Source organism: Ixodes scapularis, unplaced genomic scaffold (assembly GCF_016920785.2).
Source record: "Ixodes scapularis isolate PalLabHiFi unplaced genomic scaffold, ASM1692078v2 PGA_scaffold7__128_contigs__length_106722199, whole genome shotgun sequence".
Taxonomy (NCBI): Eukaryota; Metazoa; Arthropoda; class Arachnida; order Ixodida; family Ixodidae; genus Ixodes; species Ixodes scapularis.
Window position 1 is genome coordinate 86868555 of NW_024609882.1, and position 18338 is coordinate 86886892.

The following is an 18338-nucleotide window of genomic DNA, read 5'->3' on the forward strand; positions in this document are numbered from 1 at the left end:
TGCCGTGCAATCATATTGTTTACGCGGTCTAGCCGGTAGCATCAGGTGTCACGTGACGTCACACGTGGCAGTGATGTCATAACCTTATTGACCTGCTAAATCTGTCGGAAACATTTTCGATAAATCTGGAAGAATGTATTTTTCGGCTAGATTTGACGGGAAAATTTTCCGCTAAACATGGCGTTAAAGATTTTTCATAAATTTGGAGGGGAAATTTTCCCGCGAAGTTTAGCGGGTTGATTTCGTAATGCAAAGCGTGCAGCCGCGTGTGACGTCACGTGTGACACGCGTGGTGGTGAGCGTTGCATTATGGGATTTTTCGCTCCCGCCGACGCCGGCGCCGGATTTTCTGGGAGACGAGCTCCTAAACGCTATAGCGTTAAGATTCCTTTTGAAGACAACCCCTTTAGTTTAAATAACATACACGCGTAACTTGAAGCGCTATATGAACAGAGCAGGCCTATAGTCCCCATAACAGAAGTTCGTTTGTAGTCTTTATTTTAAAGCATAAAATGTTTTTTAACGCTACCTCCAATCCCAAAATTGTGTCCGTCCGTCCGTTTGTCCGTGCATATCTCGTAAAATTTACCGGGGCAATTGATGTCACGTGACCTCTACAAAAATTGGGTTTCCCCACTAAATTTAGCGAGAAATTCGATGTCACCTGACCTGATGGCACGGGGCATACAGACCACTTCAGTTCACCCATTAAACTTAGCGGAAACTTTAACGTCAAATCAACTATACACCAACTCCGTTTCCCCGCTAAGTTTAGAGGAAAGATTGAGTTCGCATGATCAATACTCGAAATCAATTTCACCGCTAAATTTGGCGGGAAGATGGATGTCACGTGACATGGCGTCACGTTACTTATACGCCAATTCATTTTCTCTGCTAAATTGGGGGTGGGGGGAGTGGATATCTTGTAATCTGACGTCAAGTGAACTGCAGACCAATGTAGTTTCCCTGCTATAGTTATCGGAAAAATTAACGTCTCGCGACAAGATGTGACGTGACTTTTACTATACAAGATTGTATAGTATGATCTTCTGAATATATTAACTTGATTACTTACACACTTCATTTCATGTATTGTAGGATGTTAAAAGCAAGGGTTGTTGAAATTATTTTTTTTTAAATGTTCTTCAGTGTATACTTTTGTCTTTCTACAATAATAGATTGCTCTGATACCAGCTGGTATTCTTGTTCAATTAGATATCCTGATTTTAAACACTTGATCAATTCAGCAAAGGTATTTGTTGAGATAAAGCCTTACAAGGTTATAAAAATAAATATAATTATGTGCACCTCTGGACATCAGTATACGCATAATTTACAATAATTCCAACCCCTACTGTTCAAAAATCGATTGAGATAAGTACAGTTTGTTCATTACGGGTCACGGAGAATGACAAAAATAAACGATATTGCATAAAAAATACAACCAATAAAGCTGTGGGATACGACAAAACAAGGACAAGGGACCTTAAATGCCACATCCACATTATGAAAACAGTTCTGATTCAGCTATCATTAGGTTCTAAATCTGCATATTATCAAGTTATATCATTTCTAAAAAGATGAGACTATTTTTCGCCCAATATACAAGAAGGGCAAGAAAAATAAATTTCTTGATTATAGACATGTTTGTATACTCTTGGTAGTTAATCATATACTGTAAAAATACATCACTAACATACTTGGGAGTGTTATCGGGAAATATAATATCATAATTGACACGCGATATGGTTTCACAAAAAAAATGGGAACTTCACTTTTTCTGCAGGGTTGTTTTGATTATGTATACGAAAACCTTCACTGTACAAAATATGTGTTAGCTGTTTTTGAAGATTTTACACGGGAGTTTAAAACTATAAATCACTCTATTTCATCAGGTCAACTGTACAGCTTAGGGATTCGGAAAAACGTACATGACTTGTTAGAAAATTATCTTCTAGACAAATATAAAATAGAGCGACTAGGATTTCAATATACTAAAGCAATTAGGGTAAAACAAGAAGTACAGCAAGGTAGAGTACTGGGTCCTCTACGTTTTAATTCATTAGTCAATGAGATTGCTCAGGTAAAACTAACAAGCAAACAAATCCAGTTCGCAGATGACACAGTAATGTATACGTCCAGAGATGGACAGTATTTCAAATACAAGTATTTGAAATACGTATTTCAAATACTTTGTGTATTTTGCATTTGTATTTAATTAAAATTGGGTAATGTATTTGACCTGTGTATTTAAATACTAAAACGTGGGTATTTCAAATACAATTGTATTTAAATACAATTTTTGTGGGCGAAAATACATCGCTCAAATTTATTGTCACTGACCAGAGCACGAAAAAAAAAACTACGCTCTGCACCGAATGCAGTGTCTCTCAATCAAGCACAAGCGTTTAGTGACGTTGTGATGGCGGTGCTAGTCCAGGGCAAGAATAGTGACAAAATCGACGTTCACGGGCCGACTGGCTAAATAAGTGCCTGTGACAACGTGTGATGCTTTCCAGCCTGCTTTCCATCCATATTTTTCTCTCGAACATTCTAAATGCGCGGGTCGTCCAGATTTTCGCAAGTGGTGCGAGCTGCAACGATAAAAAATTCTCTAGCTTGTGCTGTGCGTTTTGGTCGTCTCGGTTCTTTGTTGGTCTGTACCAAAATGTAATCGACAAAAAAATCTGCTGCTTGAAGCTCTGTACTTTTTTCACCTATTACATCCAAGCTGATTACATTTTTTTGCGATTATATTTCTATTACGTCATTAGAGCCTCGCACACTAACTGCCGAGTGTGCGATGCAAAATTAAAATGAGTTACACAGAAACCCGTTGCAGGTGCCCTGAAACCGCTGACGCAAATTTTGAGCAATGTATTTGGAAAAGTATTTGGAGGAGACCAAATACATTTCATTGTATTTGTATCTTGTACTTAAATGTTTTTTTGGAAATGTAATTAGGATTGTAATTAAATACATTTTTGATGAAGTATTTTGTCATTGTATTTCGCCCATCCCTGTATACGGCCATAAAAGTCATGAAGTCGCCGTTGGAGAAGTAAAGGAAGGCATTCACCATATTTTTGAATGGTACTGTAAAAATCAGATTATCGTAAATACTTCCAAACCTTAAATAATGTACTTAGAGACCCTAGAAAAATACTTTTAACTTAATTACCCATTAAAATACATGATAAAAATTGTAATAACTGTTCATCCCTAGCAGTTCATTATGCTAAAAAATGTAAAAATACCTTGATATGTAAGTAAAAACGGTACTCTCACATAGAGCAAGTATGGATAAGATTTAGGACATTGATGGCTTATACGTTTCACATCCAAGACATTGGCCCCCATTGTGTACATAAAATGATTTTATCACCCATTAAGAAAATCTGTAATACAATATTGAATAACTCTTTACGAGCACTGTGCCAAAACCTCCAAATAAAAGTTAAAACTCTCCAAGAACATACATTCAGAAGAGTTGGTTGCAAAATCAAAAAAAGGAAACGATCCAATAGATGATATACATAAAGACCTATGTGTATTTTACTTCAGTGATCAATTAAAAAACGATAGAATTATAAAATTATTTTTAAAGAGTTACCACAAAATAGAAACTGCTAAAGAAAGAAGATTAAGGTCAAATAGGAAATATTTTGAAGTATTAATAAAGACAAAGTGTGTAGAGGCTACTACAAACTATTAAGTGCCAAAATGTTTTAACCAGTTACCTGAATAGTTGACAAATTGCCAATACCCGCATGAAATTAAAAAAAAGACATTGCAAGACGATGGATCAATACACAAAGACATCAAAACAATTGACATTTAATAAGGAACTTTACCTACGTACGGCCGTAACCACGATATGAATTGTATTCACTATTAAAACAACGGATTGAGTGTATCAGTACATAGCAGTGTGTACCTAATAGAGGCCCGTTCCAACTGTTATTGTGTATCAGTGCGTTATCCGCTTCTTTTTTCAATCTGTTTGTTTGATTAAACTCATAAAATGTGTTGAAACTAAACAAAAATATGGTTGCTAGTTTCCTGCCGTGTCAGACGCACAAGCCTTATTCTATTATGTGGGTACAGAGAGAAGTGTATTAAAAATAAAATAATATGTATTGTATTTAAGATGGCGTCCTGAAACCACCAATTTTATTTTAAAAGTTTTAATCTGATATCAAGGAGATTCGAAAATGTTTGTTATTATATTATTCCTGCGTGCACTTGAATTATTCTTGGTTTAAACGTTAGGCCTTGCTTATGCAGGCGTGAAGCTCATATTTCGGAAGTTTGAAGTTGAAATGACTCAAAAATAGGGTTACTTTGTGAAGAACAACCCAATGATCGATGTGTCTTGGACCGCTGCAGGTGTGGAACGACAAGAGTAGCGTGTTTCCAGATTTCACACACCCAAAGGCCCAGGAGTACTGGGCTCAGCAGTTCAAGAACTTCCATAACGTCGTTCCTTTCGACGGGGCATGGATTGTGAGTTGGCTGAATCATTCTTATTGGAGCCTCCGGAAGCACTTCTTACAAAGATTACCTTGTTGGCGAAGTCATTTTTGTCCCTGGTGCACTTTAGGCGCAATCGTCAATGGTTACTACTATTAAAAATGCAAATTTTAGAGCTTTAGAAATGGTGTGAAGAGGCTCAGAGATTTTTTTTTCCGTTTTGATGACTGTTTTAACATTGCTAAAAGACAAAAAAGCGTTTTTGTTTTCCGAACCTAAATGAAACTTCAGATGACTAACTGGAAACAATGACGCCAAGCAACGCACTATCTGATGTGTCATTTCCCTAAAGAGGAGCTTATTTATTGGCCCTAGTTCCTTGGACTCATCCACATTTCTTCATCGTGTTAATACATGGTCAACTTTCTGGGAGGATCCGTGGGATACAAAAGCTTTAAAGGAAACAGGAACATTCTTATTAAACTGCGTTTTATGATGGCCAAGCAATTATAGTGCTCGGGAACACTACGATATTTCGTCAAGAAATGCACAAATTGGCAATTTTACGAATGTAACACATAGGCTTCAATGCGAAAAACATGATTAGTGCCATGGAATTAAAACTATATCCGCCCAAAAGTTTCATTAAAGCCTATATATATTATTTGACTGTCATCTATATTATTCCCGGGGAACATTGCGATATTTGCTGTTCAGTGGAAATTATCGTGTTAGTTCATGCACCGAGACTCTGTTGTCCACAAAAGTTTGGGATATGGTGTGAGAAATTGACTAGACTTTCTTCAATATAATGAATATTGAGAATCTCGAATAGTGGAAGATAAGATGACAAATAATCTCTCTTCTCACGCCTCAGTTCAATTGAATGCAAGATTATTTGGGAGGTTATTTTTATGCGGTAATTTATTAGAACAGACTATTTGTGTTTGCGAATCATCGATTCGAAAGGTCTAAGCAGAGGGTGCAAAGAAATTCAACGCGTTGGTATGATCTTGGCAGATTATGTGAACTACGATATGTTAATAATTTTGTCATCATGATTGTTAATTGCAAGGAGGACTATTAAACAATAAATAAATGAGTCTGATTCATGCTGTCAACGTATACCACATGAATCGTTTTACTGAAATAGTATAGGTGGTACTTGAGATATATCTTTGACGGTTGCATAACATCTGGAGAATGCATCTGTCAAATGTACATTAACTCCTTATAATTGCGGAGAAAGTGTGAACTGAATATATTAAGGCAGGAGTTAAATTGTGATGTATTATAAGCTACTCTCTCTAACCATTGTTAATGTTTGAAGAGAAACTAAATACGGCTATGAAGTGTAAGAATATAGCTGGGAAAGGAACTATCTATGTGCTCATCTGCTCGGCACAAACAATTACAAAAAACCATGAAAAAAAATATTTTTGTGAAGAAAACGGCATGATGCGTACAATACTTATTTTAATGATCACATTTTTATTTTGCTTTTATTACGATTGTCCAATTGTTAGTTTTGAGGTGTCCAAATATCTCAACGTAAAAATATAAATGCCATTTTGTAGAACGTACAGCTTTAATGGAGATTATATTGCCCCTAATTGTAGGACATGAACGAGCCGTCCAACTTCTACAACGGTCATGCGGACGGTTGTCCGACAGCGGACAGGCTCGATCATCCCCCGTACGTTCCTGGCGGAGAACCGCTCTACACCAGGACTCTCTGCATGAGCGACCGCCACCACATCGCACCCCATTACTTCGTGCACAACATCTACTCATATTTTGAAGCCAAGGCAACTTACAAGTAGGTAGAGATCCTAAGTACTTTTTGGGTTGCGTCTTAGGCCTTTTCCTGTTTTCTGTGCCTTTTTCACGGATGTCAACTGTAACCTATATCACACATGCTTGGAGAGCCCAGGATTAGTCGTTTTACATCATAGCGAATTTTGAGATTCGTAGTATATTCTTGCAAATGCCTGCATGCTTGCCTTCGTGGGATGCAATGCAAACAATTTTTTTTTTTACTTTAACGAAGATCGCCACTAATTGGTATGCGCGCAATATCTTCCTTTTACCTTACTTCCACATTACCATTCGTCCTTCCGATTGGTAATATTCATAAAGTTAGATTCGAAACTCCAGGTGACGCTGTTCTGCCGAAAAGTTGATTCAAAAATAGTGTCATTATAAAGCTCAAAATGGTGACAATTTAAATGCCTCGTGTGGTTTTGACGACCGGCAGCAATTACAGAATTGTGCAACCACCATGAAACAGTCCAGAATCTGAGGCTTTGGTTCCTCTTTCTTTATCTTGGAGGTGTGTTACTAAGTTTTTCACTTTAATACCACAGTAAATATAGATTTCGCCTGGCAGAAATTCAGAAGGCGACATCGGTGAAAAGTCTCTAGTCCAATATTCTTGGCCAAGCACAGCATGACCAATTAGAGATTATGCAGACTCTGGTATATAGAGACTAAAAAGAAATGTCTCCAGCTTAATTTGTTGCCCCTCCGCTGCAAAACCGCCGTACTGGAGGTAAAATAGCATAAACATATTTACGGTTATTTGATTTAGCCCAGCGTTATATGCCGACGATTAGCACAGGGGCAAACGTAGTACGCAGGGCGTCTTAGCATAAGGTAAATGCATCCCGCTCGTTTAATACGGATGAAAGGATAAGGTTCATAAGCATCGGTTTCGAAATCGTCTGAACTGACAGATACAGCAAAGGTGGCAATAAAGAAGACTAAAGAAATACATAAAATGGAACAACATGCAAACGAATTCTAACGACTCTTGCAGGATGATCAGGTACTTACGTCCATGGAACTTAGCTTGCTAAACAGATTGGTGTGCAAGTTGCTGAAGTTTCAGTATTCAATATTACAGTGTCTATATTGCAAAATGCAGAAATAGTTACAATGCTTCTTGCGTATGCAATTAAGTGGCCCTCGAGTAATTATGGGAACGGTGGTCCTTCTGCTTATTATTCTTCGATAGTTTTGACCGATTTGTACACACTTTTGAGTGAAATCCAAGCCACCCTGAACAAGCGTCGTGTAGAGTTCAAGGACCTGTCATATCCCTCTTAAATTTTTTTGTTGAATACTTATGTTATATTTATATATATTATAAATATAAATATATAAAACATAATATATTTACATATATTACGTTTTGAATATTGTACTTGCAATCCACCTTACAACCTGGCTACGCTGCATAAATCTCTCACGTTAGTATCTCGTGATTGCGTTTTTTTAAGATCACTTGCTTAACAAGCCGAAAATTGACTACAATCAAAACCAGGATTTAGGTCTGAGTCAGAGCTGCTGTTTACTGCATTTTTAGCGTTTGTAACTTAATATCAGCATTTTTGAATCTGCACGAGAATGATAATATTGAAAGAGATTTCCGCAGTTCAGCCAGGCTGAAGGGTGGATCGCATGCACTGTATGAAAAGCGGTGACATTGATGCGAAATCGTAAAAGTAATATGTCAGGTCCTTTGCCTCCACACCGCGCTTGTTCAGGGTGACTCGAGATTGCACTCAAAACTGGGCAGCCATTGAATTGGTAAAAATTACCAATAGCTAGGTACCTGAAGCAGCACCATTCCTGTGATTCCTATAGTGATGGCCGACCGGGGGCGTTTAGGTTATTTAGCAGATGTTCTGTATGCCAAATTGCACAGCCAGGTATTGGTTGACGAGATGTGTCAACTCGAATCTTAAACCCATATCATATTGTTACCATATTTGATCGCGAATATATATTTAACTGATTTGTCACTAGGCGATAAGCATATGGTGGTCATGCGTATAAACTAATATAAATTTTAATGAAGTGATGTCTTAGTGATATGTTCTAAAAAAATAGATGACTGACTGACGGTGGTAGACGTCCTGTGATGAATAGACCCTTTGCAAAACGTAGAGCGCCACGACGGCAGGGAATCTTGGGAACCCTCGGTACAGATCACGGGCTTTCTCGCTGCGCCTCCGCGACTGCGCGCGTGCCCCGGCAGTTACCGCCAGCAGCCGTTGCAGCCATCCGCCATCCCGTCCATCCGCCGAGTCGTACGTCGTTGACGGCGTACCGTATCTGTGGCAGCGTAAAGGCATCGCGACAGGTGAACTTATTTCAATACTTCATTCGTCGTAACTTACCTTCACGTATTGAAGTGTCACCGAATCAACTTGTTTTGCACCGCAACCGTAGCAGATTTCCACCAGGTTCGACAAAGCGTTGGCGCAGCAGACGACAGAGCCGGTAGAAAGGAGAGCGATGAGGAAGGAAAGGGGCAACCGTTGGCTCGTCACTCGCCCGACAAGTCTGCTCAAAAGTTGTTACCGTGGTAACTTGCGCCTGCTCGCGTGTGCCACGTGGTCACGTGGTAGCGGGAGAAGGGGCGTACCGAGGACTCCCATTATTCGCCGCGCGGCGCGCTCGGGATTTAGGGATTTTTGCAAAGGGCCTTTTAAATTACCAGATGCGTTCAAGGCTAAAATTGGCCCATATTTTTTACCTTAGATACTTTCATTATATCTTCTTGTCGTCTGGGTTCCAAAACTATAAGCTTGTCGGAAAACCAATTGTTTATAATTGTTTTATGTTTATATACTAAAAAGTTGGAACTAGACGAATATTATACATATGAAGTGTATGGCTGACGTGGCTCAATATTACTGTTATAAGGGCAATCCTACTCAGCGACTGTAATCTGGTATGGATTCATTTGTATTGGTATTTATATTCTCAAGAGCCTTGGCATCCATCCGACGAAAACGACCGTTCATCATCTCTCGAGCGACGTCACCGGGACAAGCCGCCTGGTCGGGACACTGGTCAGGGGACATTGCGTCTTCCTGGGAGGACATGCGACTGAGCATACCAAGTACGTAAGATGCAACAAGTTTGGCGTGCCTGATACCGTATCGCAAGTTTGTTTATTTTATACTGGTCGCTTTGTCCAAATTTCTGCTTTTAGGGGGAGTTTACACTCGGAAAATTAGTAGGGACATAATTCGTTTGCAGCTACGTCTAGTTCATTTTGATAACTAACAATTAATAATGTTTTAATAGGTGTGAAACGATTATATTTTCTTTTAAAATGAGAACACACCAACGGTTTGATTTCGTTGGTTCATATTTAATATTTCGTTCGGCGTCACTTCCCAACAAACGCACTCAAGAATACGCCTAGTTGTTGCAGTTAATTTGGTACCACTAGAAAGCAAATGTCATTGAGACATTAGCCGATATGAGCAGCAAAGAATGAATCACGAAGCGAAAAGTGCGAACACAATGAAGCAATCTCTGTGGGTTCTTAAGCTGTCCCATAGAGTAAAAGCTAAAATCTTGGGATGACGTCAGAGAGCAAGCAGCGCAACCACAGAGGGTATCACGAGGCCCCGATAACGGTGACATGGTGGAGACCTTCTCGTGTAATTGAATTCTAGGACATTTACGTCACAATTTTTTGGATGATGTGACCGTCACCATATGCTGCGCACCTTGGTGCGTGGCGTCACTCTGAGACTTCGGCTCCCGGAAATCGAGACCGAAACAAATATCGCATTAATGAATCATTATAAATGTTGGCCTTGCTCTTTTACGTGTCTAGGGATGACCTGCTAATTATTAAAAGAAACAGCAGCCCGTAAGTGTAAGAGTTTGCGCATCGATGGACAGAAAAATCATTGCATGAAAGCTGTCTGCTTTTTGCAGCCTTCATCTTTCAACACTCCGGATTCATTGCCAGTGATCACAGATGAACTCGCTTTTATTTCTATTATTTTTTTCTAGTGTGCAGTTTTATCTGACTACCCGGCTTTCAAAATTATACGTAATATAACAATACTCTCGGATCTTCGATCTATAAATTATATTTTTGTGTTACTGTTTGAAATTGCGTTTTTTTTTTTCAAAACGCTGGAGATTAGTAACAGTTCGAATTTTCGAACGTGCAGAAAAACACAAAAAAAAAAAAAAAACCTCAATGCCTTGTTTAGAATTCATACGAGACCATTCATTGCCTTTAAAATGTATTTAATGAGTAAGGATCTGCGTTTTCGGAAAATATCAAGAGATCAAGGAAAACCAATAAACCCCGAACGGGAACAGCCCTTATGTAAGGACAACAAAGTCTGACTGGAAGTAAGTCTTTTTCTAGATCAGTGGTTCTCAAATGGGGGTCCGTGGACCCTTTGGGGTACGCGAAGGCATTCTAGGGATCCGCGAAGCCCAGCCTCATCAGTGAAGCCCGTAAATAAAAGTTGTATTTTCTCAGATTGTGAAGAAATGTTCCAATTTTCGGGTGAGTTTTCTCGTGTATATGTCAAAAAGTGAAGTCTACTTCACACTAGGCCTTACTTGTATCCATTTATCAAAGCACTATAATAATGAACCTATACTTTTCCTTCCTCTCGTCATAAATGGGGTCCTCCATCATCTACGCGGATTCCCAAGGGGTCCGCGAAATATCGATGGTTGAGAACTACTGGTCTAGATCTATATTGCACCTTCTCCAGGAGCGCAGCACGCATTGACTGTTCAAATGCTTATTCCTACTACAGAACCGCACATCTTACCACGTGTTTTTTTTTTTTTTCTTTTTTTTTTTCTTATCGGTAAGAAACGTTTTCTATACTTAGGTAATGTGTAATGTTTCTTCGAGGTTGGGGTATACCCGTGTCGTATTTTCCTCTTTCTGAACCCTGATAAACTTCGCTTTTACGTCCCGCACCAAATATTGATAACGAAATACTTAAATAGGGGGAAAAAAAACCTCCGAGGAAGCGTTTTTGATTTTTCTAATTTGAAAAAAATTAGAGCCCTAAGGTGCGGTGCCCAGATCAGAAGTCCCCCTCGTTAAAACATGTCCTTTGTACGATTTATCATTCAGGTTGTACCTTTTAGTATTTCACTGAATTCAACTACACTCTAAATAAAGACCCTGCGTATACTTTTCTGCACAGCACTCGGAAAGCCAATCACGGCAACTCACGGAGGCAGCTCAGCGAATGACGATGCCGAAACATATGTTTAGAACAAAAAAGGCAGTCTGAGTTGTGACATTAAGCAATGCAAGCGTGACGTTTTGCATTGCCTAATGTCACAACTCAGACTGCGTTTTTTTGGTCTAAACATATGTTTCGGCATCGTCATTCGCTGAGCTGCCTCCGTGAGTTGCCGTGATTGGCTCTCCGAGTGCTGTGGGTGAAAGTATACTCACAGACTTTTTTTAGAGTGTACGCACCGCCGAAAAACAGTTCGCAAAATAAAAGATGCCGGAATTATTATGCCAGGACTTCCTAAACAACATTGAATATAATGCCGGTGCTCCTTCTTTGCAGGTTTGAAAATGTAGATGGCTCCTAGGGTAACCCACGGCTTAAGAAACGCGAGGCGTCGTCTATTATGTTCACGCCCCTTGCTTCGCGATTAAACCTTCGGACTTCTTATTTTCCGAATGTCGCAATCTCATTGGCTAAGAAGCAATAATCAGATGCACGGGACTTTCGACACCCCGCGCATCTTAAGTGTTAAGTTGCTACGCGTTCTCATGCCGTGCAGTTGATCAAGGTTTTCGCGCCTACACCTTTAACAACTGACGTGAGGTGAACATTCGCATCAGCATTCGCTTCTGCCGTCACGCTTTCTGCAGACATGCTGAGTTTCGGAATGTACGGCATGCCGCTGGTGGGTGCGGACATCTGCGGCTTCAACTCCAACACCACGGTGGAACTGTGTGCACGCTGGCAGGCCCTCGGTGCCTTCTACCCCTTCTCCAGAAACCACAACACCGATGACGGCTTGGTAAGCTGTGCGCAGTTGAATATAAATAATCCGGAAACATGTCTGTCCTGCGTAAATGATGATGTGCTGCACCCTACTAATATCTGTGTTTGTTCTGTATTTTTTGGCTAGGGCGGGTAACACAGATGAACTCGAAAGCGAGCTGCATTCATGTTTGTGTCGTTGAAAGTGCGCTCGCGCTTGCAACTGGCATGAGAAATAATTTGGTGGTTTCTTATTTTTGACGGCTTAAATGTAAGGTAAAGGTCGAAAGAAAAGAAGGTAACAAGCGCGAACTTTAGTCGCTCGGGGTCTCTAAGGGACCGTACTCGAAAGAAAAAAAAAGTAGAGTGTTAATAGTAGGAAGGTGTTTTAGGCGTATTCTGAGAGATAAATCAGATATTGAACGATTGGCTTTCATTGGGAGATGCAATTAACTGGAAAAAGCGTAGTCACATTGGTTTACTTAAATATATTGAACTGGATAAGAACAACAGGGCGCAAGAAGACGGGCTGGAAATGGTTCACTATATCATACAGTGTTTTTTTTTTTTTTATTTCTTTTTGAGTTTTTATCGGTTCATGCGATATCCTATTTAGCGTTCGATAAAATTTGAAGATACGGGATGGACACGCATTTTTCGTCGTTTTGTAGCTTATGAAAAGCTACGAGTCTGCGTAGCTCTTCGTCTTACAGCTACGAAGACGACTTCGTAGCTCTAAGACTACGAAGTTGTCTTAGAGCTATTTACTAGGTTGAAAATATTTTAATACCTCTGAAGTCTATTATGCTTCCTAGAAAAATAAAGCACCGCTCAAGTTAACATAGAACATACAACACATCGGGGATTGGATGACTTCGACCTATGGGTGTTCACAGGGTGGATGTTTGGAAATGTTCAATTTATGATTAAAAAGCAGGAATCTATAAGTTTTGTATTGCTCAATGAAAGCTTACTTTATTTTTTACTTTGTGGTGCATTTACTTTCCAACTGGTGTCCCCCCAAAGTCAATCCCTCAATCACGGCGACCGAAACAGGAATTTCCGCGATTGAGAAAAACGAAAATTTATTTAGCTTTAAAGTTAGGTGTGTGAAATGACCCTCGACATGAAGTTTACGCTCTTAAAAATAGAGGTAATAGTATTTGCTAGGTAAAAGCTAGTAACTGGTTGTCACATACGTTAGGCGGCACCTAGTAGCCGTAGCTAGTAACGATTACTAGGAAATAAGCTAGTAACGGTAACTCAACAAGCAAGTATCTTTAACTATATTTAGCTAAAATCCGGCACTAACTGTCACAACACCTAGTAATCGCTACCCGAACCCAGGTGGCGCGACTAAACGTCAAATTCAAAATTGTAAAGTAAAACATTACAAGAACATTCGTTGGTAGATTCTTAGGGAATGCGTTCACATGACCCTCGAAGCGCCACGCACATCCCTTTTTGGGAAACCCTAAAGCTGTCCAATTGACTTCTCTCTGTTGGCTTTCTACTCTGCTTCATCTATTTCTCGCTGCCTCTTACTTTCACGTTTTCCGAGGGGTGACGCATGTGGCGTTTCCCAAGTGTCATGATGACGCATTTTCTAAGAATATACAAATGGATATTTATGTAATTACTTTCACCCCTTTTTTACTGTACGCCGAAGCCGTTGGATACGGCCATCCATATCACCATGTGGATAAAACCGCATACATACAACTCATGGAAGGATCCGTATCCATATCACTCGGGGAGGGAGCCGCATCTATAGTTTTAATTACACACACACACATCACAGCCCACGCACCGCTACTAGGAAACCCGGCGGCCGCACAGCGGTAACTAAACATGCCCGCATACCACCGCGCCGCGGTGCAGTGCCCCTTCTTTCTCGCTCCGCGCCAGCTGTGTCCGTGACTACGAAAACGAAAGGTTTCGTTTTGACAAAAACCCGGTTTTGTCTGTCAGTTTGTCTGCGCCGGGGATAGAGGGAGAGGTTGATGCGCGCTGGTGTCAGCGCTTCGGATGAACGAGAGTGTCATACGCGTCACCTTCTCCCCCTCCTTCTCCCTCTCTCTCCGGCACTCACAAACGAAAGACACTCCGGGCTTTTGTGAAAACGATCGACTATCCTAATGCTAACGCATGAAGAGTATTTTCGCTGGGGTAGATTTTTTCCAACGCTGCAAACATGCAGATTCGCAGACCTATTATACATTTACCTCAGATGAGTAATTCGAACACAGATGACACACACCCACAACAGGCACACGACGACCCGCTAACTCTATTGCTGTCCCTTAGGCTACCCATGCCTTTTTTATACTAATCTTTTGGAAGAAATCGGTTAGTCAGTGACCACCTCGTTCATGAGCGATGTTACACATATGGAGCTGCTTTCGCATCAATATTCTCGTCCAATATTTTCGGTAAATATTTCAAGAAATACATATCTTACGAAGAAGTAACGGTACAAACATTAATTATTAGCGACAGTGTGTAAAACAGCGTCCCTATAGGTTCCCAGAAGGCTCTTTCTCGCTCTTAAAGCTTTCAAGAAAAAGCGTCATTAAATCTTGAAAAAGCTTAAACCGAATATAACCGTTCTCTCGCTATAACTAAATGTTGGTGTCCCTTTGGAAATGCCGTAAAAAACCGAGTAGAATGCTGCTGTAGAGTGATTGAAGTCGCTTGTTTCTCGCAGGACCAAGACCCTTACAGCATGGGCCCCCTAGTGGTTGATGCTGCCCGGAGCACCCTGCTGGGGCGGTACACGCTGCTGCCGTATCTCTACACGCTGTTCTACAGAAGTCACACAATCGGCGAGACTGTCGCTAGGCCTCTCTTCTTTGAGTACGCAGAGCCCGTCCTTCCTTCTATAACGTCAATAACGCAATTTCGGGGTTATAATAAAGGTTGCGTGTTCTCTTTACATGCACATAAGACTCGAAAATCAGCACCAATATTCGTTTTCTCAAAATCTAAAAACAGAGGATAAAAAAAAAAAACACTCCTGGGATTTTCTGTAGATTAGAAAAAGGCGTTTTCAGAAGTTTATTTTTTTTTTAAACCCTAAACACACACGAGCGCGTAGCGCGTTAAGAGAAACGAGGTACTTCTATGTAGCTACTTTTCTTTGGTAACGAGTAATGTCATCAGTTGCATTTCTAAAAAAAGAGCAAGTAACGTAGTTGGTTACTTTAAAAGCCAAGTACTGAGTTACGGTATTTAGTTAATTTGAAAGAGTTCTAACCTTGGCGTGCGTCTATTGCGACAAAGGCAGATGAGCAGCCCGAAACACAACTCGCAGCTTTTATTGCTGAACACGCCAGTCGAACTCTACAGCTGGGAATGTCGCTCACATAGAGAACACAATAAGGTACGTGGGTTAAACCTTCTAGAATCGTGTACAAACCGAATGTAAACTCGAATATTGCCAACGCGGAAAGGCGCAGAACCCGTTGTCAAGTTCGAACTTTAGAACCAGAGAAAACGCAGGAGAGATTAGAATCCCCTTTTCACCAGCTCTTGCTACAGCACAACTTTTCCGTTTTTTTAGAGCGCGTTTTTAGAACGACTCTTCTGCATAGCCAGATATCCATTCCAAGAAAGCGGGAAAGCATAACCGATGAAAACTTCGAGATTGAGCTACTGCTTAAAGGGGCACTAATCAGTAAAAATAATTTTTTTATCATGATTCGAAACGATTGAAAACAATGCCTGTACATTATTCTCAAAGTTCGGAACATGGGAACCCAGTTTTAAATTCACAATATCCAAGAGACCGCTCACGTAAATTGTAGTGGTCACTAGGACGCTCTAAGTCGAGAATGGAGTTGTTCAATATCAAAAACTGTGGTTTATTAAAGGTTAAACAATAAACAAACAACTAAAAATACACGTAATGTCGATACATGACAGTATAGTTGAAGAATATTTCTCTCAGTTGACTTTAACTTTCTGACTGCAGATTACTGAGGAAAGAGGTTATAAACCGTTAAAGAAGAACCAAAACGGCATTCAAGGTGCAACTGCACCTTAAGTGCAACGACTGAAAATAAAACAATGAAACAAGAGCAGTTGTGTATTTGGTCGTCAAAGTAACGAGAAAAGTAACGCGTTACATTTGATGTGAAGTTTCACGTTCCGTATGAGAACCGGCAACGAGTAACGTTTTCAGCTACTTTTTCAGCGAACAGAGAGTAACGATAATTAGTGAATGATAATGTAGTGAATGCGCAGGCGAGCTGGTGGATGTTAACGATTTTGTTGTTAGCCCGAGACTGAGGCAGGAAAAGAGGAAAACGAGCAGTCGAAGCCAGTCCTCGAGTTCATTTCTCTTCTACTTTGAAACTTTCCTCTTTTCCTGCCTCAGTCTCGGGCTCAGGACAAAGTGGGTAATTAGTTACATTTTTGTGTAACATGTATCTACAGGTCTGCCTAAACGCAGCCCCCAATAGACCGTCTGTGAGACTGCCTCTATCTATCGAAACAATACCTTTTTGTTTATTTTCCAGGCTCTTATGACCAGCGTTACGTTTTTATTTTTTTAAGTTTTCTTTTCACGCATATTCTCCTATGTGGTGTTGACTCGCGTATCCTTGTTTTCTCGTCTTCATAATTACTCTCAGCAATGGCGATCTTTTTTCCGGCGGCAAAAATTAACTCCCAAGAATACCGGAACGGCGAGAAAGAAACCAACTACCAGAAAAACGCCCTCGCGTTAATTCAACGGAAATAAACCCCTAATACACGAAACCCTAGTGATAAGTGAGTTTCCAATGAAAAAGTGTTTTTGGTATTTTTGTTATTGTACTTGTGTCACGACTGAAACGCCGTCACAGTATAACTCGCTTTTCGATACTTTCTTCAACCCTATTGTCAGTTCACAACTTATTTACTACATAGTTACAGGTACTTAGTTCGTCTGGTCAGCTAGCTGACGGCGATCGCTCAGTATTTTTCAATAAGTTGGCAACTTTATTTTGGGGAGGGAGGGATGCTAGGATACCTGTGTGGTTTTAGTTAATATATTGGAGACATAACAAGAAACTACCCTATCAAGTTTTTGTATTGATACAGATGAAATAATACACATATTCTCCGGTAATTTGAAACATGGCTTGCAATCTCAAATAATATAGCCTGGTTACTATTTTTGGACCATTGATACTCAGTGCCGAAAATTCAACGCAACGTAATAGTGTCTGAGAGTTTTATCACTAGATAATTTGAAATGGCGTTATTCGAAGCAATTTTATTAAAAAAAACAGAGCAGCTTGGCGAAATACAAAACTCAGGGTGTGCACTTGAAAGCAACATTGCTTTTTAGGACGACTGGAAGCCAGTGAAATATATATATTATTAAGTATTTATTTTAAATTTTAAAATCTTTACATTATAAGAAACTTCCTACCGTGCAATGCATAAACAATGTCAAATGCAGACATATATATGATATTAAACTGTCTCATCTTTGTGCGTAAGTTTATATTTGATAGTCAGATCTCACACTCTAGCGACCTACGTATAATTGCGCTTTAAACTTGCTTTGATTTCCAAAGACACCATTACCGGTAATACTCACGATTACTTAGCTGAAATATTTACTGATGGTTACGAGCAGTACGTTACCACCGTTGTAGATATCTATTTGTGTTCTTTAGAAGAAAACACCGCAAACATACTTTGTAAACCAAGAAATAAGAAAGAGAGGAGTACTATGATAGATCAGGCACAACGTGTCAAGCTCTTTGTTTGTGCGGCGAATGTTACAATAGCACGCATTGTTGCAACATCTGGGACGATGAAACAACAATAATTTGATATAAATTAAATAACATAAAACGCGGATTCTTAAAAAGTTAAAACTCCTTCGCCCCTGTGCTTTCAAATACAAAAAAAAACGACTACAAAACATTTTTTTTAGCGGTGACGATATGCGACGTTTGTATCTGCAGGTTTCCGGAGGACCCGAACACCTACAGCATCGATGAACAGTTCCTTTGGGGTCCCAGTCTGATGTTCAGCCCGGCCTTATACCCGGTGAGTGCATGAGACGGA

General features: G+C 40.0%; 1 protein-coding gene across 1 annotated transcript in view; it reads left to right on the top strand.

The window, feature by feature from the left end:
- Window positions 1-18338, top strand: part of LOC8036006 (lysosomal alpha-glucosidase) — a 71860-nt gene that overhangs the window by 33310 nt on the left and 20212 nt on the right. The window contains exons 10-15 of the mRNA XM_040218201.2: window positions 4390-4506; window positions 6093-6292; window positions 9252-9385; window positions 12158-12309; window positions 14980-15128; window positions 18236-18320. Coding sequence (XP_040074135.1) covers window positions 4390-4506; window positions 6093-6292; window positions 9252-9385; window positions 12158-12309; window positions 14980-15128; window positions 18236-18320 — 837 coding nt within the window. The remainder of the gene's footprint in view (window positions 1-4389; window positions 4507-6092; window positions 6293-9251; window positions 9386-12157; window positions 12310-14979; window positions 15129-18235; window positions 18321-18338) is intronic.